At 47.9% G+C, this 20,999-nt stretch overlaps 1 protein-coding gene across 1 annotated transcript in view; it reads right to left on the bottom strand.

Moving 5' to 3' along the window:
- Positions 1-20,002, bottom strand: part of CREB3L2 (cAMP responsive element binding protein 3 like 2) — a 102,311-nt gene extending 82,309 nt beyond the window's left edge. Inside the window, exon 1 of the mRNA XM_016221921.2 lies at positions 19,586-20,002. Within this exon, the coding sequence (XP_016077407.1) occupies positions 19,586-19,687 (102 nt within the window). The 5' untranslated portion in view covers positions 19,688-20,002. The remainder of the gene's footprint in view (positions 1-19,585) is intronic.
- Between the last annotated feature and the right edge of the window lie 997 nt (positions 20,003-20,999).

Genomic DNA, 20,999 nt, shown 5'->3' with positions numbered 1-20,999 from the left:
CTCTCCCAGTCTCTCCAGTTCCCCCTCCTCCCTATGGTTTACCTGCCTGACTCCTGAGCTCAAGTCCCCATGAAGGCAGATGATCCAGGAAGGTGGCAATCGTCACCCATGATGCTGCATGCAGATAGTAAACCAGGGCACACTGTTTTCCAATGAGGGCGAGTAGGAAAGAGGGTGGGACACTGGTCAGGCAGAGACACGGCGGAGCAGGAAGCTGGGCGACCCAAACCCCTATTATTCCCACCGGGTGATGAGGAGTGAAAGGAAACGAGGCCTTTCCGAGGGAGACGGAGGCCAGCAGGGGTGAGGCAGGGGAGGCAGGGGGCTGGGCCCCACTCAGTTTTCAGCTCAAATCCCAGCCCGTTGCAGCACCAGACACAGAGGGCTGCTCGAGAACTCTCTGCGGAACAGAGACACGCGTGACAACCTCAGCGACACGTGCGCTCGCTTCGGCAGTTGCCCGTGAGGGCCTGAAAATACAAGAGCAGCAAAACGAGGCCGAGGTCGCTGATGGCATCTCAGAGGTGACTTGAGAACTCAGAAGTTCTGCGACGAAACTCTAGACTCACGCTACGAGTGGTAACTGATGCTACTCTGGAAAAAAAGAAAATGCAAACTAGTTGTATTTTAAGTGCAAAATCTGAGCAATTGGCAGTGTCTGCCTGGAGTGCGCTCCCCGGAGAGGAAGTGTGAGCTCAGAAGGTAAAAGAGCTGCAGGCGAGGGGAGGAAGAAACCTCCACGCTCCGCACCTGTCATCTCCGGCCGCCATCCCAGCCCCAGCATGTTTTATTCATTATCTATTGTGACACTTTTGTTTTTCGTCTGGTTTTCCTACTTCCACCCCCAGGGTCAGGACAGGGCAGCCCATCAGGCCAAGAGATCCCAAAGCACAGGATGTGAGCAGTGCCACTGCTTGCAGAATAGGATGGTTGACCAGATCCTTGCACCCCTGGCACCGAAACATCCTGGGACTTCCGAGTGGACAGGTATTAGAGGGATTAGTCAGGAATGGGAGGGAGCAGGGAGCCTCTCAGATGCAGAAATGACCCCCAAGAAAGGTTCATGGGCTAAGTCAGGTTCTTTTTTTTTTTTTAATATTTTTTTTCCATTGCTTTTCAGTGAGAGAGGAAGGGGAGGAGAGAGAGAGAGAAACATCAATATGAGAGAGACACATTGATTGGTTGCCTTGCACAAGTGCCCTGACCAGGACCCGGGATCAAGTCTGCAACAGAGGTACATGCCTTTGGCTGGAATAGAATCTGGGACCTTTCAGTCCACAGCTGCCTAAGTCAGGTTCTGGGCTCCATCGAGCTGGACCTGGCATCAGTACTTGGTGAGGTGTGACAGAGTTGGGTCCAATCAGCCTCACAGGACTAGCACCAGGACACCTAGCCAGTGCTTCTCAAACTTTAACTACATGGGAATCAGCAGGGGAGCTGCTGATTGTCAGAGTATTATTCAGTCTGAAGGGAGGAGGGCCTGAGATTCTGCATCAGTGACAAACTCTCAGGCGATGCTGGTACTGCCAGTCCAAGGACCACACTCTGAGTAGCAAAGCTCCAAGCCAGTAGTTTTCAACTTTGTTTTCATTTTAGAATCACTAGGGAAGCTTTTAAAAATTCCTGCTGGCCAGGCCTCATCCCAGAACCAATTAGATCAGAATGTCTTGGGCTGGGACCCAGGCAGCAATATTTCTTATGCTCCCAGGTAATTATAATGTGCAGCCAAGATTGGGAATCGTCACTCTAGGCACTGCAGATGGTCACAGCAGGTGCCTCAGAGTCCCAGGGGGTTCATCTGGACCAAAGCAACTCGAGGGTGATCAGCAAAGGAGGTGACAAGATGCCCAGTTAGGAAGGTCTCAGACTGGTGGGCCACACCCCTAAGCCTGGACAAACACAACTGGAGAAAGGGGGCGGGAAGGGTTGCTGGTGCCCAGGGCTTACCCCAATCGCAGACACCTGTAAATAGCAAGCCTAGATCCAGATTTCCCCAACCAGTGGATGCGCAGGTAGACTCCAGAACTGGTAAAACAGTAGGCTAGAAGTCCTCCGTATTTCATGTTGGCCCAATGTAAATGCTCCTCGGTCCCCAGCTACTCCCTACATTTGGAAAGTAAACTCTGCAGTTTCCAATCCCCCAAAGACTCTTACCAATGCACACCACCAATGTGACATCCTCCAGGATGCCATCATCGCCAGGGGACCTTGCAACAAGGCAGGAGAATCTAATAACAGATTCCAAACCCTGAGTTCGGGTCTTCACACTGAGGGCTGAGCAAAGGTCTAGAAGCAGTGGCAGAGTCAGACACAGTCAGAGGAGAAGGGAAAGGCCTGCGTGAGAGGAAGGAAGGAGAGCGAACGGACTGAAGAAGGGAAAGGAAGGCAACAAGAAGGGAGCCCAGGTGGGAAACGGGACATGGAGAACCCTGGCCAGTAGCTCTGGGGCCCTTCAGGGACTGTGCCTGGGTCAGGAGTGGGCCAGCTCTAGGGTAAGACCAGATTCTAAGAGGGTCAGTGTTTTTAAGATTTAGGTTTACTGTGTTTCAAAAAGTATTTAAAAGGCTTAAGAAAACCTGTAAGGTGAAATAAAATTTAAAACGGATGGAGAGCAGAATGCTGGACGCGGGAAGACCAGGTAGCAGAAGAAAAACCAGGGCAAGAGCTTCGCTTCAGCCCTGGGTGTTACGAATGAACATGTGGGCCAGAGCCCTCCACTAATAGTAAGAAAAGACAGCTTCAACTTTACTCTCCTCTGAGTCAGAATCTTGAGAATACTCTGAGATGTTTTTAATAAGCAAGATTTATTTTTGGCTTATGATGTAAGCCACTCATTTTTTATGCAGTTTCCAAAACAGGGGTTTATCCCCCCAGAAAACAAAGACAAAGGGTTAGGCTTAAGGGACAAACAGCACAGCATCCAGGTGAAGCACTCCCTTTAGTTTGGGGTGCTGAGCTCACCTGTCAGTGCTCAGGGTCTAATTAGTGCCCAGTGGCAGGAGAGAGCAGGGCTTCCCTGGGTGCTCTGGGAGACGGCCCGCAACCCAGTGGGGGTTCTGGTCCCTGCACATGGTGGATATCGCTGTGCAGAGACTTGATCCCTCTTGGTCTCCACTTTAAAAGTACCAGCTTCAGGACACTACCTCTGAACATTTGGGGGCCATGAATACCTTTTGAAAATGTAATAAAAATGCACACCTGCTCTGGGGAGCATTTCAGGAGGATCCCAGTTCAGTAAGTCAGAGACCCAGCTTAAGAGCCACCACTCTACTCGGTTTCAAGTCTCACAGGTTCCCTCCAGCAGAAAGCACACTGCCTTGGTCACCAGCACTTGCCTCCAGAGGCTCACAAAACTCTAGTGATATGGACTGAATTGTGTCAGCCCCAAATCAGTATGTTAATCCCCTTAATCCCCAATGTGATGATATTTATAGATAGGAGCTTTGGGAGGTAATTAGGGTTAGCTGAGGTCATGAGGGTGGGGCCCTCATGATGGGATTAGTGCCCTTAATGGGAGAGAAAGAGAAACCAAAGCTCTCTTGTGCTCCAGAGCTCCCTCTCTCTTTCTCTCTCTCTCAATCTCTCGATTTCTTGCTCTCTCGCCCTCTCACCCTCTAGCTCTCCCTCTGCCCATCATGTGAGTACACAGCAAAAGGAAGGCCAGGAAGAGAGCTCTCACCAGGAACAAAATTTGCTGCACCTTGATCTTGGACTTCCCGGTCTCCAGACTCTGAGGAACAGAAGTCTGTCGTTTAGGCCAACAGATTTATGATATTCTGTGAGAGCCCAAGGAGACTACGACACCTAGACACTGTCAGTGCCAAACACCTCCACCTGGTCCACTGTGGGGTATAAGAGCCTCTGAGACACTGACCCCCTCATATTTACCTCTTCTGCCACATGGCCCAGAGGCAAGGATGGAGAATGCCCTCCAGAGCGCTATCGAGCACACGGGTCCAGCACTGAGGAGACCCCCAAAGAAGGACTCTCAAACAGTTTGAGAACAAAATGTCAGGGCTACTGGCAGCCCTGGGACATGTGGGAAGGGAACAAGAGGGCTGAAATGCAAAGTTCAAAGGGAAAGCTGGTAGGGAGCTAGTGGCCTTCCAGACATGTTCCAATAACTCCAGCTCACTTAATACCCCGCTACACAGAGCGAGGAGGCCATAAACACAGGCAACTCGAGGCTGCTCTTTTAAAAACATGCCAAGTTTCAGGCAGTGTTATTAAATGGCTCCAACCAGGCAAAGCTGCTTACTTTCAAACTTGTGTTTTTAAATACCATCGCTCTCCACCAAATAACAGACCTTCACAAATCCCTGCTCAAAGCCAGTTCCTCCGAGCCTGGCTCCTGGGTCTGCCCTGGACTTTCCTCACCGTTAGCATGCGGCTCAGCTTTGTCTCACACATGCAATTGTCCTGGCAGCCCTGCTAGTCCGGGATCCTCAAGGGCAGGGCTCTCTTCCTTCTAAGGATCACTTTTGTGATCACTCCAAGAGGCCGGATTCTAGGTTCTGAACTCAGAGGTGGCCCAGTCATTATTGTTGGCCGGCTGCTTTTCCTGAGAAAGCATAATCAGACCTTTTGATTCTCATATACACAGCACCTGTGTCCCCGCCACTCTCCTCTCCAATGACCAGGACTTCTTTATAAGTCCACTCGCATTCCGGGCACAGGGGATGAGCAGCCGAGCCCAGGAGTGCCGAGAAGTGCAACTGGGGTTTGGGCACACTGCACCGAAGTAAAAGGAAATAAATAGATCCTTTATCTGTGCATGAGAGGGTGTGCTCAGTCATCTCAAAGGTCCCTACCTGACCTATGATCCCATCAGTTTGGGAAAATGTTATTTTGTAATGTGGCAGACACTGCTGCTTGACCACTCGATACTCATCCTGCCCTCCCTCCTCACTCTCAGGCATGCCAGTCTTGTTCAGGGTAGCAAGGTATCCAGCTAAAACACCCGCCTTCCTGGCCTCTCTTGCGGTGAAGGGTGACCAGTGAAACCTAAGGGGAATTCTACTAGGGACCTTAGAGCAAGCTTTGGCTTTTCTAAGACAGGCACCACCCCTCTCCGCTTTGTTCTCCCATTTTCTTTGTCCTGGGGGGTCTGATGTTATGTTGGAGGCGAAGCAGTCATTTTGCATTCATGAGGCAATGCCCATGAGAGCAAGGGTCTACTTGCTAAAGAATGAAAAGGTGGGACAATCCTGGGCCCCACTGGCACTGTTCAACCACTACACTAGTCTTAGGAGGCCAAGCTCAGGACTTCTTGGTTCATAAGAGGATCCTTACATGTTTCCATTACTGTATTTCCAAGTCAAGAGACTTGCAATCTTGAAATTCTTGTTCTTGGTTTTGTTTTTTTCCCCTGAAAGCATATTTCTAAAAGCTCAGGTGATAGTTTCTCAAAAGGGCAATGAGAAAAAACATATCTATCTACCAGGATATTTTTATTTTGGTTGGCAAGTACCATAGAACAAAATTCATGAAAAGTCATCTGCATTTCATGAAAAACCTGTGAAGGGCTAACCAGTCTCCCAAGTTGCCAGCTGTTTTGCAGTGATGTAGCTTCATAGAGAAGGACCCCCTGGTAACACATTCAAACTTGTCAGCCTCTATAGCTAAGGACTTCTCTCTTTGGCATTCAATCCCATTATCAGGAATGATTGTTTTGCTGTTTAAAATAAAAATGCACAACTTCTGGAGGGGATGGAGATTTGGGGACAGGTTTCTAACGGCGCCCTCCCAAACCCCTACTGAAATTGCCAAAATAATAACAAGGCATTATGGAAAGGGGTCCATTCTCATGCCAGATTCTCCATGGAACTTCCGTAGATAAAATGCTGGTTGGTCCAGATAAAAGGAAGGCAGAGAAGACCAAATTAGAACCTTGCTTCCCAAGAAAGCAGACCCAGGGGAGGTTGTCTCACTACTCACATCAACTACTTTGGAAGGGCAGAAGCTGAATGTAGTTCAGGCCATGGGTCAGAAGGAGGGGGTGTTGTGAGTTAAATGCCTTTTGCTGCAGTTTACGATAACACTCAAAGCTGCTCTGCTGGGAAGGCCCAGGGGACAGGAGTGTCACAGCAGAGGAGAGGGAGTCCTCCACGCTTCTCCCCGATGCTGTGGGAAGGGCCCCACTGGGGCTGGCCCAGGCCACACTCAGGGTTCCTTGCCCTCTCCCCTTGTGCTAATGGATTCCTACCACAATCAGCCCCAGGAACACTATTTATATTAGAAGAACACTTTAAACGATCTCGACGGCCAGTCACACATGGTTATTTCGGGAGATGGCAAGGTCAGGGAAGGGGTTGCCCCTTCTTGCCTTCCCTCCTGTGACTTGTTAACACCTGCCACCAACCCACCCCCTCAAAACCTACAAAGAATGTCAGCTCTGCAGAAGCAGGTGCCTGACACGTCAAAGCATGAACTCAGTCATGCAAATCAATACCGGGCTTTGAACCTGAAAAGATTCAGGTAGGAACTAAGGACACTTTTAGGGGGTTTTCCCTCCTAAATGTCTGGTCACTACATTAGGGTGGTCAAAAGTTACAAACTTCCAGTTATAAGCTAAACCAGTCCTGGGGATGTAACGTACAGCATGGTGACTGGTTAACAACACCGTGTTGCATATTTGGAAGCTTCTAAGACAGGAGATCCTAAAACATTCTCATCATAAGGGAAAAAACTGTAACTGTGTGAGGTGGTGGATATTAACTGAACTTATACCCACAACAGTGAGATCATTTCGCCATACACACAAATATCGAATCATTATATTGTCCATTTGTGTTATATGTCAATTACACCTCAATAAAACTGGAGAAAATAAATAAAACAATTAGGTCACATTGAAGAGACTTTATTCTATCACTGATTTTTTTCCTTGACGTTTAGAATTCAGCAGGGGTTCTCTTCCTATGCTCCCCTGAAATTACTGGAGGAGGGCAATGGAGGACAGTGACCTAATATCTCCTGGGTAGTGGCCACGGACCAGACAGGGAGACAGACACTTTATTTGCATCACGTCACACATGCTCTATCACAGCCTTGTGCAATAGTCTCAGAAAGGTGCCCAGAGTAGGGAGTGCCAGAACCACACTGTAAACTCAGCGTCATTCATTCATCAGGTACTTTATTGGATACCTATGATGTGCTCGGTGCCGTTCTGGTAGCTTCCCAACAGGTGTGCCTATGGAGTCGTCCCAGTGGAGGCTGGAGCCGAAGGAGCCCCTGGGCTGTGATCAGCCTCACCCCTTACTTGACTGCACCAGGCAGGCACCGTCATTTTCTAAGAGTGCCGTGTCGACAGAGCTGGGAAAGCTCTGAACAAATAATTTGTCAGTGGTAATGAGGGCTATGAAGTGTGTGCTGACTGCAAAATGCCTGCCTTTGCTCCCAAGCCTCTCCCCCCGTGGGTGAGCCCTCAGCAGACCACAGGGCCTTCAGAATCCCACGCCAGAAACAGGAAAGTTCAGAATAAGAAAGCTATAGACCCATCATGCTCAATCCACTCCGCCAACCCACCTCGCAGCTGGGCCTGGCGTTATTTCAGTTTCCTCCTATAAGTCTGTATTTAAATCAAAAGCAAACACTCATCTCGGCCCACCTCCTGCTTCTATTGTATAAACACAGCTGAAAAACTAAATGGTTTCCTCACTGCTATTTTTCTGCCTCTCTCGTCATGCACGAGAACGCACAGATTGCCCGGGTCGCTGGGTGCCTCCAGTTAGAACACGACGTCCTGGAGCCCACGGCTGGCGGGTTTGTCGCCCTCCAGGTTTGGTTGTGGCTTCTTCGGTCCCCTCAGCTCGCAGCCCAAGGCTTTCCAGCTGCTCCCAAATGTAGGTCAGGGCTGCAGGAGAGCCCTGGAAAGAAAACTTGCAAATCCAGAGCAGAACCAGAAAAACAACTCCTGGCAGCACCTCAGAAATGAATAGCATCTCAGGCAGGGAAGTTAAAAGTCCCAGCTACAAAATTCGGCTGGGCTGCGGGTTCTTTGGTTACAAGAAATATAGTATTTCCCCCACTCGATCCCAGTGCCTAAGCCATTTGTAAATGAAAAGGAAGGGGGAGGGGTGGTTACACCAAACTTCAGCTTTTTAATGGTATTCTACTGAAATCTATAGGTCTGTTCCTAAGTTGTTCTAAGTAAGCTTTCATTAAAACAAAACAAAAAAATCCTACACATACACTGACATGTACATGTTTAAGGCTCTTGTGGGCCAGTTTGGCTTCTTGTTGGACTAGGAAAGGCAGCTTGCCTGTGACTGATTTTAAAAGGCAAAGTTAACATCAAAAGCTGCCACAGGTAACCCCAGCTTATGAATCACAATCCAAAAGTCTGTGCCAGCGGCATGGTGATGGTGGGGGGTAGGTTGTGCGTGGTGGGGATAGACCATGGGGTGGTGCATGGGGAGAACTCTCTGTCCCTTCTGCTCAATTCTGCTGTGAACCCAACGCTGTTCTAAAAAATTAAGTGTATTGTTTTCAAGTTTGTGATAAAAACTCATGATTCCCAGTCCGCCAAGAGATCACAAAACCAATGCTGCAGCTGAACTGCGGGGTGAAGCCGCTTCCTCCCGGGGCAGCATCCTCTGTGCTCTCCAGCCCCCTCTCTCCTAGACGCTCAGTCCTGACTGCAGAGCTCCTCTTTCCAAGCCTGTCCCCGAGCTCCCTGGGTGAGACCTAACCTGAGATAAAGGCAACATCCCAGAGACGGGGCAGCAGAGAGCAAAGGTGGGAGCCAGCCCCCAGCTCCCAGGCAGGCCGCAGGGGGTCCAGCAGAGGCCCCTCTGCAGGCCCTGCTTGTGAGATGCACATTGTCTTTGCAGCTGCACCATTTTTTTCCATGTTCCCTCCACTGGAAAGCCCTCAGACTCATATTCTTATTACACAACCATTTGTCTTCACCTGCTCCCAGTAGTATGTCTAACAAAAACAGGGCCAAGGATGATTTTTTTGTTTGTTTTTCTGCCATTTGAATATCATGGACGTCTCTGTGATGAAACTCATCTTTGGCGACCGGTGATAACTTTCTCAGCGGGAAGTGTCAGGAGAAATAAAGAGAGGAAAAGGCTCCAACCTTAGTCATTTAGAAATCCCTCCGCTCTTCTATAGGTGTGAGTCCAGGGACCATTCTTTCCCATACCCCAGGGCCTGTGAACCGTACATGACAAGCAAGAAGGCAGGCACGCTTGCACACAGCCTCCTCACCGAGGACAAGGTCATCAGAGATAGCCGGGCTCAGCCTGGGGTGAGGGACGAAGGAAGGACCCTCCTAAAACTGCGCGGGCACAGCGACGGCTTCCGAGGGCAGTTTGGAGGATTGGTTTTAATCCCCCACAAGAGTGCAACGAAAGAGGCAGTGCCATGCATGCTCCCCGCCAGCATATTTCTCAGCTCCTGCCTTCTGCAGCTTCTCCTCTCTCCTGGAGCAAGGTCCCCGATGCCTAGGCACAACGCCACACGGCATGCCACGGGCACAGACCGCAGGGAGCCCGTGTGGCCGAGACGCGGGCACTGCCCTGCACGGCGCGCGCAAGAGCTTGCAGGGCCTGCGGGCGGCCGGAGAGCACACTCAGCCCTTGACCTAGACCACCCTGCAGCGACTCTTCCCACTGCTGGATCCCGCGACAGGCGACACACTGGCCTGGACTTTCTCCACACTTCCCTGCTGTTTCTTCCTGAGTTCCATCTGCAGAGCCCTCTGCCCCTGCTACCCCCCCAAGTGTCCCCCAGGGCTCCATCGTCAGCCTTTCTGTCACACTCCTCGCTCTCAGCCTGACCTCCCAGGACAGTCTTACATGAGATATTAGCTTCCCTTACCCTCTATTCAGCTCGTAACACCCAAATCTACATCTCCCGTCCAGGCCTTTCTCCAGAACTCCAGGCCCAAATTTCCAGGTGCCTTTTAGGTACCTGAATGTTCCATGAACACATCAGAATCACCATGTCCAAAACTGAACTCAGTATCTTTCCCACCAAACTCACTGCTCCTCCAAATAGTCCCCTTCTAGGTCAATGGCAGCACCATCAGCTCGGTCACCGCGTCAGAAAACAGGGCGTCAGAAAACAGGAAGCCTCCCCGTACCCCTCTATCATCCTCCAAGTTTCCAAGTCTAGCTCTTAACCCTTTCTTGAATCCACGTGGTCCTCCCCGTCTGGTTCAGGCTTTCATGGCATCTCGTTCTACTTCATAGATGAAACAGCCAGCAGGTTATCTTGCAGCCATTAATTCTGCCCTCCAACCCATCCTTGATAACCAGTAGGGTTTCCTTTCTAAAGCACATTTCTTCTCCTGTCCCTCTCTCGTTAAAAGTCTTCCAACTCACTGTCCACAAAAGAATATCCAAATAGTTAACAAAGCATGCAAACCACTTACGATCTTGTCCTGTCTCCCAACACTCCCCACACAGCACCCTACTCTCTAACTACATAAAACTATTTGGGATTTCCAGACTCAACCAAGATGTTTTACGCCTTCCTACTCAGTATCTGCTGTTCCCACCTCCTGGAAAACTCCTATTTATACTTCAAGACCCACTGCAAATATCACCTCCTTTGTGAATTATTCCCCAGCTCTTCCTCTCCTTCGGAACTGTTATTCCATTCTCTGCTCCAGCAATACTTTGAATACAGTTCTAATGTGAAATGTACACCAGGTATTTAATGGTTGTAATTTAACGACTTGTTTACATGTCTTCCTTCCCACTGCACTGGGAGAGCCACAAGGTCAAGAATGTATATCCTGCTGCCTTGACCATGTACAGGTTTGGAAAAGCAGTTCATTAAGTTTCTCAAATTGGAGGAAAGACCAGCTGTGGGAGATGCTTCCCCAGGATGCACAGACAGGAAGCGAGAAGGCGGCAGGAGTTAAAGGTTGAAGCTTTAAAACCCTGGGACTGGTAAACATGGACTTAAATTTCTGTTTAACACAATTAGCCAGTGAGAAGCCTTCATCACAAAGCCTTACATCCTCCAAGTTTTCTAAAAACATCGCCCTATCAGTTTGAATCCTGCAGGTTCTTTCTCAGCCAAAAGGCATTTTTCCCTTTAAACAAAAACTATTCAGACATTTCCAAGATATGAAATGTTCAAAACCAGGATTTTCCACTCAGACAACTAGGAAACTGTTTGTAGACTTTCCCCCCCCCAGACTCCTCTTATTTGCCAAGAAGTCTGAAGAGAGATTTTTTTTTTCTGGTGTTAAAAATGTTTCCTACCTCTCTGCCTCTCTGTTTTTCCATTCTTTATTTTGTCTGGATTTTACTGAGGCAAGGTTTTAAGTCAGAAAACAGAAGCTGCGAAATGCAAAACTACACCTGCCAAATGAGTTGCCCCACTGAAACAGGCGAGCAACTGACTCTTGTTGTTTTAAATCGCCCATTTTTTAAAGGTGAGAGACTTTCCAGGATAGGAGCATGACACTCGGGAAGGAACTGTGGGGTGAAAAGGAGCCACTGGGACTGTGTCATTTTACAGATGGGGACACTGAGACCAGGGACAGGAAGTAGCTTGTACTCTAATGAGCTCGCACATCAAAATGTTTATGCTCCAAAGAAAACCTCTCTTCCAAGAGCCACTAACAAGGAGCAGGTATAGAAATTTGGGTGGCTCAGAGTAACCCATCTCAATTCTTAAAAAAAAAAAAAAAAAAAAAAATTGAAAGTAATGTCAGTAAAGTTTAAATAAAAAAATTACTCCAGAAAAGAGCAAGTCGAAAGCACACACTTTGGCGCAAGGCCATTGTGACTGAGCTCGACAGCAGCTGGCACACCAGAGGAATATATGGTTCATGATCTAAGAAGTTACGTCTGACTTTTGCTTTGACCTTCCCAGTCCTGGAAAAAAGTTAGACATCCCACTGGGGAACCACACAGCAGGTTTCCCCAGCTGAAAAATAAGCACAAGCCCAGACAAAACACAACCTGCATCTGAGGGGTGACACTGACTCTAGAAACAGCTGTGTCCCAGTAATGACCCGTGAGCTTCTCGCAGGTTTACACCACAGGAGAGCTGAGTCATTAAACATTCCCCGAGATAAATGGGGTGCAGTGATAAGGGGGATCAAAGTGTACCACAGCTCTTCTTAGTCTGCGTAACACACCATGAAGTTTCAAGGGTTACCCAGCCAGAGCTGTTCTGAAGTTAATGAGGCCCCAGAAGGATCTTGGGTCATACTCCAAAGATCTCCCACTATCCATGAATTGAAAATGACAGATACAGAGATCTGAGAACCATCTGTATTCAAGCTGATAGAGGAGCCCAGGGGAGCGCACAGAGAGAACAGAAGGCCAAGTACCGAATGCTCACATTTTAACAGGTTGGTAAGGAAGCCAGTGAAGGAGGGAAAACTAAACCCACCAGAAAGTCATGGAAGCCAAAGTAATAACGGGTTACAAGATGACCTGGCAGTCAACATCGCCAAATATTTCCATGCGGCGAAGCAGGCAAAGACAAAGAGAAGACTGGATTTAGCAGTTAGGGAGAAGCTGGAAGACCTCTAACAGTGTAGGAACCAGAAAACACAGGATGCAGGAGTGAGTAGAAAGTGAGGAAATGAAGGCCATAGCTACTGACCACTTGCTTGAGCAAAGCTGGCAGTAAGCAACAGAACCCGTGGCCCTTGGATACCTAATCTGCCCGGCTCGAAAGCAAGCAACGCTGCCTTCGACACTACCCTAGTGGAGACCTGGGACTGTTATTCCAGCCCCCCACCCGCATCTTGTTCTCTCAACTAAACAAGGAAAGATACTGACACGGAATTACCCAAGTCATTTTATACTAAAATTTCAGAACTGCAAGAAGCATTCACAAGAATGCAGAGTTTAAAAGCTATTTGAAGGAAAGAGGCCACCGAGCTTATCCATTCTCCAAGACTGCCTCACTCTACTGAAAGTGCATCAAGCAGTGATGAGGCATCCCTGAGCGTCCTGTGCTCGGTTGAGCATTGTGGGAACACAGGAAAGGCAAAGTCATGCCTCCTGTCCTAGAAGAGCTTGTGTTCCAGCTGAGCAAACCTCTTTATTGCTCTGGGCTTCAGATTCTCCGTAGATAACACATGTCATCACCTATTTTGTGCCTCGTGAATGACCTGGACGGTTCCACTCAGGGAAAACTTGAGGTCACTTGGAACTTCATTTGAAAGAGCCTGAGAGTGCTTGGGGAGCAGGGAGATGGAGGAACAGGCTCAAGGTTGACACAAAGATGCTGAGTCTCATCATTTTCTTTCAATTCTAACTCTACAGAGGCAGGGAATGTGGGCACTACTCCCTCATTCATAAAATCATTCACAGACACCTTTTACCCTACCAACTGCCCAGCAAGACCTAGGGCCATGTTCCCAAGACAGTCGGCAGACAGTTCAGAGCCATGCTGCAAATAGGCACACCCTTATCAATATTCAAATAGCCACATGCAACTGGAAAAACAACTTTGGAAACTGACATTCAGCTGTCCACCTGCTGATGTGAGCTTGTGTGAACCTCGAACAGTACAAGACATTCCTGTCTTGCATGGTAAGCATGATAACACGCTCAGCTAGTTACCTTCAGCCGTGATTATTTTCCTCTGATGCTCAGAGTTCAGATAATATAGTTAATTCTAGATTTCTTCTTTAGTGAGTTGGGGCACAGTGGTACTCCCTCCATGATAAACTTTGCATGCATTTCAGGGACTATTGATGTCTCTATGGTCTTCCTTCATTGGGCACTATTTGCACAGTTACAGAATGTTCTTAGAGCTTTGCAAGTGAGTGGCACAGTGTTTGGTTTAATCTTTTGCTCCCAAGGCTAATTGTGGATTTTAAAATATTTTCTATTTGCTCATCCATCTTTGTGATAAAACCAGCCATTGGTTAAACAGATACATCTTTTAGTTAAAAACACACACACAAAAAAAAACACTGCCAACTCAGACTATTTTACTAACAGTCATTACAAATGTCATCCAATTGAGCCTACAATAGCTCCTCCATCCTTAGATTAGGTAACTAATCTAAGCCAATCATATAAATCCCTTTCCAGCCATTGATTTAGAAATGGTCATATGATCCAATCCTTGTCAGGAAAGCTCAAAGAGAAATCAGCTGGTAGGCTTCTGAAAAAAGTTTCTTCTATCCTAAAGAAGGAACACAAAGAAGATACAACCTCTCTTCCTCTGGATATTGTCATTTTGAACTGAACACCTGTAACTTATATGGGTAGGAGTAACCTCAAGATGAAATCTGCATAGAGATGGAATCTGATCCATGATGACACTGAGGAGTTGCTGAATCAGCTAAATAAGCAGCTATACTTCTAGGCCTCCTGCAACATGACATAATAATTTACTTATTATATTAGCGATCTGAAGCAGTTTTCAGTTACTTGCAGCTGCAAGCATTGTAATTTAATTCCATTATTACTCTAGATGCAATGACTTGTTTCTCCTGCAAGAACTTCACATCAGAGCTGCATAGAATATTATCACTCATGGATCTGTCAAGAAAGAACGCAAGTACCATACTCTCATCTTTCAGGACTGTGCCCAAGTCCACCTTCTCCCAATTCATGTTAACATCATGAGAACAATTTCAGAGACAATACTATAACGGGTCAAAGATTTTTCACCAAGCCAATAAAAATCCTTTAGATCACAGATAAATAAGCAACACATTTGCAATGCTACCTTATGGATATCAGCCACATGGATGGAATAGTAGAGGGGTAGTGAGGGCTCCCCCTCCCAATTCCTCAAATATTTCTTCCCTGTTACCTGACTTGCCTTAAATGCTCCACTTGGAAATTCATCCTTTTGAGCTGAATTATTTATTAAATACTGTAAGCTTATCAAAACTTTCCTGAGAGGAAATTTAAGAGGGGAAGTTGGAAAGAGAACATTATTACAGTGAGCACCTGGCGTCCAAGAAACAAGGGAAACACAAAAGAGATGAAGGTGAAAAAAGGTGAATTGAGGGCCTTTAAGACAAATTATATTCCACAGTTTTGTCTCCTACTGGAAATCATTACCTTTATTCAGTCTGTGGAGGTCAGGTGACCAGAAGTAATGATATCCTCAAGCCACAAGGACAACAGGAGACAGACAACAAACCACAAGCTTCAGTGTCCCCTGGAGCCCTACCCATCTCTAGGCCGGCGGGGAGGAAGGGGAAACCACCAGCCAGTGAGATCAACCACCTCCATCCTGGCAATCAGTGACAGATGTGGAAACCAGATGGCTTTCACATCCGGACACCAGGCAGGTTGACCATCCCCTTAACTCCCCACGTAGCACTGGCTGGGATCAGTCATTTCACTTTAAGATCCAATTGGATGCAAAATTTAAGTAGCATAACCACTAAGTTATTTTACAAAGAACTGGATTTATAGGAATTTTGCACTTAAAACAAGCAGAACTGTAGTTATCTTTGCAAAGACTTGGTAGTTCCTGTTGTATACTTTTAAAAATAAAATAAAACCATTGCAATAATTGATAAAAATTCCTGTTTTCCTCATTGCTAAACTGAGATATAAGAAAGTTACCAAAAATAAAATAAAATAAGGTACCAAGATCACAAAGTTTATCATACACAAACACACTGGTAATCCTCCACCCTGAGGGCCCTCTCCCACCAAGCACTCCTGTCTCTCTATTCTACACCCAAGGCCTCCCCAACTGGAGTGGTGTTGAGGTGTTGAACGTTAATACCACACCAGATCCCCCTCTACCCTCAAATTAACTCAGGCTAAACTTGCCTCTAGTCCAGTTTTATGCAGTGCCTTTAAATTGTCATTTTTCATTTTCTATATACATTCAGGAGGTAAAAATTAGAACAGTACAAAGGGATTGAGTGGAAATAGCTTTCTCCCTCCCTCCCTCTCTTGACCTCTAGCCCCCCAAGTCAATTTCACAGAAGTTCTGATTTAAAATAATATTTCATCATCTGTAGAGGAGCTATTTTTTAAGTTTCAAGAGGGAGCCCAAAACCCTAATAATTCAGGATCTAACAAGCAAGTCCACATTCGCTCTGTTCTGTGCTTCACTATTTTGTAGACTTTTGAGCCTTTGTCATTCAGGACCAAGAAGTCTTCATAACTAAACTAATGAGGAAAGCATTGCTCCTGATGGCTCACACAGAAGGCCCTTGAGAGACCTTAAAATCCTAGCCTCAGGCAACTTAAACCTCCTGCTTTTAAAATCTGGTAGGTGACAGGTTTGCTAAAACAGAGCATTAGCAATCATGCATGTGGTAGCTAAATCCCTATTTAGAGCAAACAGAGCGATCACGCTAGGAAGGCTTGGTGACTGGCACCGCCACCTCAGTTAAACATTAGCTGCCTCGGGGCTCAGCAGGTTCTGACTGCACAGTCACCTTCTCCCACCCTCTGACTGTTCTTTCTGGTTAACTCTGGATCCTTCATTCATACGGAGCGGTGAGCAAGAACTTGGGCTTTGGAGGCAGGCAGACTTGAATTGAAATCCCGGCTCTGTCAATAATTAGCTATGGGACCTTTTGCCAAGTCGCTTAAGCTCATTAAGCCTCTGTTTTCTTAATTGGAAAATGAAAATCATAAAAATGACTCTTTCATTGGGTCATTAAGTGGGTTCAATGGTATAATTTTTTGAAAAGCACGAACTACAATGCCTTATAGTAGGACGAGCTACATGATCTGTGCGACCCAATGCAAAAACGGAAAGTTGTTCAGAAACTACTAAGGATGGTGACAGCACAGCATCACACCAAGGGCGGGGGCCTGGGGGGCTGCGCAGGCAGCCCTCCCTTTCAGATAATAAATACTCAACAGGTGGTAGCCGTTAGCACGTCTTACCCCTTTCCCACTTACATCTGTGCCTTGCCCTTCCTGCAGACTGTCCTATCCCTGTGTAACGCCCAATCCACTCACTCAACTGGAAAGTTCTACTAGGTCATTCCAAACACAAGCACTGTGTCTCAGAAGCTACCTGCACGTACAAGGAAAATAACTGACCAAAGTGGGGGGAATCTGAAACAGAAAATGATGTTGCCATAGGCTCATGCCAGACATTTCTCCCCCCACCGTAACACCTTTGCTCTGGCTTTTCAACTTGTTAATGTTCTCCCCCCACATCAAGCCTTGGTTCAGATCCACTGGTATCTGAGGCTTACTGATCACTCAGTTCAATAACCTATTTTGCTCTTCCTTCGTCTCCCTCACCTGGCTCTACTTCTACTTTTTCCATAGCACTTACACTGTCTAACGTGCTAATTCACTTACTTATTACATTTGTCATTTGTTTATCTTTCCCTACACACACAAACACTCACACACACACACACTAGACTGTAAGCTTCTCAAGGGCAGGAATTTTTGCCTGTTTTTTATTTACTGATGTATCACAGCCATTTAGAACAGTATTTGGCACACAGAAGACATTCAATAACCGTTCATTAAAAGAATAAATAAGCCTTTGAATCAATGCACACTCGGGCCATCCTTTTTCTACCTGGAGGTCAGTCCATTCCACATTATGGACAAGTGGCAGTAATAACCAGCTTGGCAATGAGATACCCAACGGAGTTCAAGAAACAGATGAGGAAGTTATCTATTTTCACATCTCTGCCAAACGCCCCTTAGTTTCGAAGGAATCTCATCCAGTTGTCCGTGCTGCTGAATCCAGTACCTCTTACAACACTAATTCGTATACACAGTTTGTTGGCAAAGACTTGAGGCAATCGTGTCATTTTATATGAGTGAGCTGCCCAGAAGAGAGACGCGTCCCTATGTGGTGAACATAAAGTCACTTAAAAAATAAAATCGGGAGAAAAATAATCACACATCACTGCTTCATGACAATGACATAGAAAAATCAAGCCCTTAATACCAAAAGGACCGTAAGGCTTGAATGTATCCATGAAACAGTGCACGAGAATGTTAGAGCCGGCCCAAGAGGTTCTGCCTGGAGTGAATGTCACTGTCACAGGCACCATCTCAAACCCAGGCCTGTGATCTCACAAGTGCCAGTCACAGGGCCCCATAAAGGAAATGTGGACGCCTGTGCATAATTCATCCCCCCAGCTCAAAGACAACCCCAAAGCTGTGACATTACAGCTGCTGGATGAGACATTTTTCAGTGTGTCTAAGAACAAAAGAGAAGAGCTGCCCTCCGCACATGGTTAAAACACAGCCCATGTCAGGAGAAACATCTGGAGCATCCAATTATCAGAAGATTTTTGAGGGCCAACGTGCTCTAAGTTCTGTACTGACGACAGGAAGCACATCTGGGCCCCCAATCCAAATGCGGCCCACGCGGTCTCCTCGGGACAAGCTCAGTGAGCAGAGCCTGGCAGATCACACTCCACATCTGGCTTGTGCCCCGGCATGAACTGCCAGCCCTCCCAGCCCTGCACTCTGCATTTTTTAAACAAGCCATTCTCAGCCCCCACAAATGCTTTGGTGGGAATCATAGGGAGGCCCTCATCCCTTTTCCCAAAATAACGTCAGACAGAGGCAAAGGTCAAAGAGGTGGAGCCTGCAGGCCATTTTGCAAAAGTTTCAAATATCCTGGCACTGACCCCATTAAAAGAATCATGAAGGGGAAACAACCAAGCCTCTCGTTATCTCGTTAGTGTTTTCTCTCTCTCTCTCTCTCACACAGACACACACAAACACACACACACACACACAAACTTCTTTGTTTATAAAAAAGAAACAAAGGCCTCACAAAAAGTCATTAATCGGCGCTGGCTGCTGGGAAAAAAATTTCATTTTGCAAATTTAATACCAAAAAAAAAAAAAATGAAATGGAACACTTCCAAAGAAATGTCTCTGCCCGGTGACAGCTTAATCCCCAAAGGGGTCTCTGAGACATAAAACTGAAGGAACTGGTGAGCTGTCCCACCTTCTCCAAAGACTTTCGGAAACATGCCACTGCCTCAGACTTTCCACACTCCTCTGCCCATCTTTCCTCTGAAGGATGGGGGGGAAGCAGAGTTCTTGGCTGTACACTCAAAGGAGCCAAATAAAGCAATTTTCGTCCTAATGCGAAGGGGCCTTTCCAACACACACAGAGACAAACACACAGGCATGCACACGGACACACATGCATACACACACACACAGAGACACACACACACATGCACACACAGACACACACACAGGCATGCACACACACACGCACACACACACGGGCGTACTTGCTGAAATACCAATAAGTAAAGGAAAAGAGAACATGACAGCGAAGGAAAGAAAATGCTACTTTGTTTAGTCTAGATTTTAAAACCCTTCCCACAAAAACCTAACTGGAACAGAGGCCTATTATTCTCAAAACACCTTGGCCCCTCCCGCTTCACAGCACCGACGGCCACAGGAAACGGCATCCCAGGTGTGACAAAGCCTGGGGGCGAGGGGTACAAATCGCTACAGCAACAGTGGCACCGCTACCACTGAGAGTGTACAGGGCCGGCCCCCAGCGGCACCTATTCAGGGAGAAGCAGCACGCCTCTCCCGATGCCCCCATGCTGCGCTCGCCTCTTCCCAAACGCCCCATCCCGGCTCCCGGTGCCCCGCGGCCCCCGCTGACAGCGCGCCCCTCGCGCCGCCCTCCCCGCCCCGCGGGCGCTCACCGTGTGGTACAGGAGAGCCTCGGGGTCGCCGGGCTCCGACAGCTCGCTCAGCTTGCGGTCCCACTGCAGGGCGCCCTGCTCCCCGCTCTCCAGCACCTCCATGTGGGCCGAGCTCCGGCTCCGCTCGCGGGCCGGCGGGCGGGCGTGGGGGCGTGCTGTGCACTGAGCGAGGGCACGCTCGCTCCCCGCTGCCCCGCGGAGAGACCTGCCGAGGGCTCCCGTCCGGTGTCCTCGGAGACCTGAAAAGCCCCGGGGGAGACAGGCAGTCGAGGGATCGGGCCGAAGGCTGAAGGGGTTAAAACAGGGTGTGCGTCCAAAATGAAGGCGGGAGAACAGCTCTCATCCCAAGAAAGTCCCTTCTCAACAAGCCCACTTTGCTCAGCGGCTCCAGACACAAACTTCGAGACTCCCCAGGGCTCCTCAGCTCGGCTGCAGGACCCACCTACGGCCCCAGGACCCACCTACGGCTCCACCTCCCTCCAGGGCAGTGACCAGTGGGAGACTCGCCTCGCCCGCTCTGTCCAATCAGAAGTCTCTCCTCCGCACGTCCCGCCCCCAAAGGCGGGAGGGGGCGGGGAAAGTCCGGGCCCAGGCTTTGGAATGTGAGCGGACGGGACCCTTGACGTCATCAGGGAACTCCTCCAGCCGGATCGCCGGCAGCAGACCAATGGAGTGCCTGAGTCCAGCAGTGATGGCCTGGTGTCGGGGCCAATGAGAATGGGGCTCCTCGGAGGGCCAGCCAATCGAATAGCGACAAGAATACATTTTTATAAAAGAGGGAGGGTGAGCCCAGCCTCCTGGAGGAGACTCCGCAGGAGTCAGCGCGCATCGGGGGAGAAAGGAGCCTCTGTGCGGGAAGATGTACAGATTGTCCTAACTCTTTCCAAATACGTTAGCTCATTGGAGTCTTTCAGGATTTTAAAAAAATGAATTACGTGTTATAAACAAATATAAAAATTCCCCATTACGCATAAATGCGTATTAGCACAGTTCTAGCAAATTGCTTTTTCTTTGCATGTTTAGCCCTTTTTGTTCTGCATTTGCTGCTGACATGTTTTTTATGGGTTTCAAATATAGTAAGTGTACTATATTTCCTCTTTCATTCGCTCCACGACACTATTGACAAGAGGCAATGGCTTGCTTTTCCAGGTCCTAGAGCAATGAGCTAAAGACCTTTAATTCGTAGAGCTTTTATCTCAGTGGGAGGAATCAGGCAATAAACAGATTTTAAAAATAAAGGCATAATTTCGGAAAGTGATAACTGCTATTATGAAGAAAAATAAAAGCCCGGTCTATGCTGTTATATGCAGCAGTGAGGGCAGTTCTGGGAAGGTGGAGTTTGAGCAGGGAACTGAATGAAGTGAGGTCTGAGGAGGCGCTGGCCTGTCCTGACTGACAGAGGCCAGTGTGGCTG

This window comes from Miniopterus natalensis, chromosome 10 (genome assembly GCF_054644295.1).
Source record: "Miniopterus natalensis isolate mMinNat1 chromosome 10, mMinNat1.hap1, whole genome shotgun sequence".
Classification (NCBI taxonomy): domain Eukaryota; kingdom Metazoa; phylum Chordata; class Mammalia; order Chiroptera; family Miniopteridae; genus Miniopterus; species Miniopterus natalensis.
Note: the sequence above shows the minus strand (reverse complement) of the source record. Positions and strands in the feature narration are given on the sequence as shown.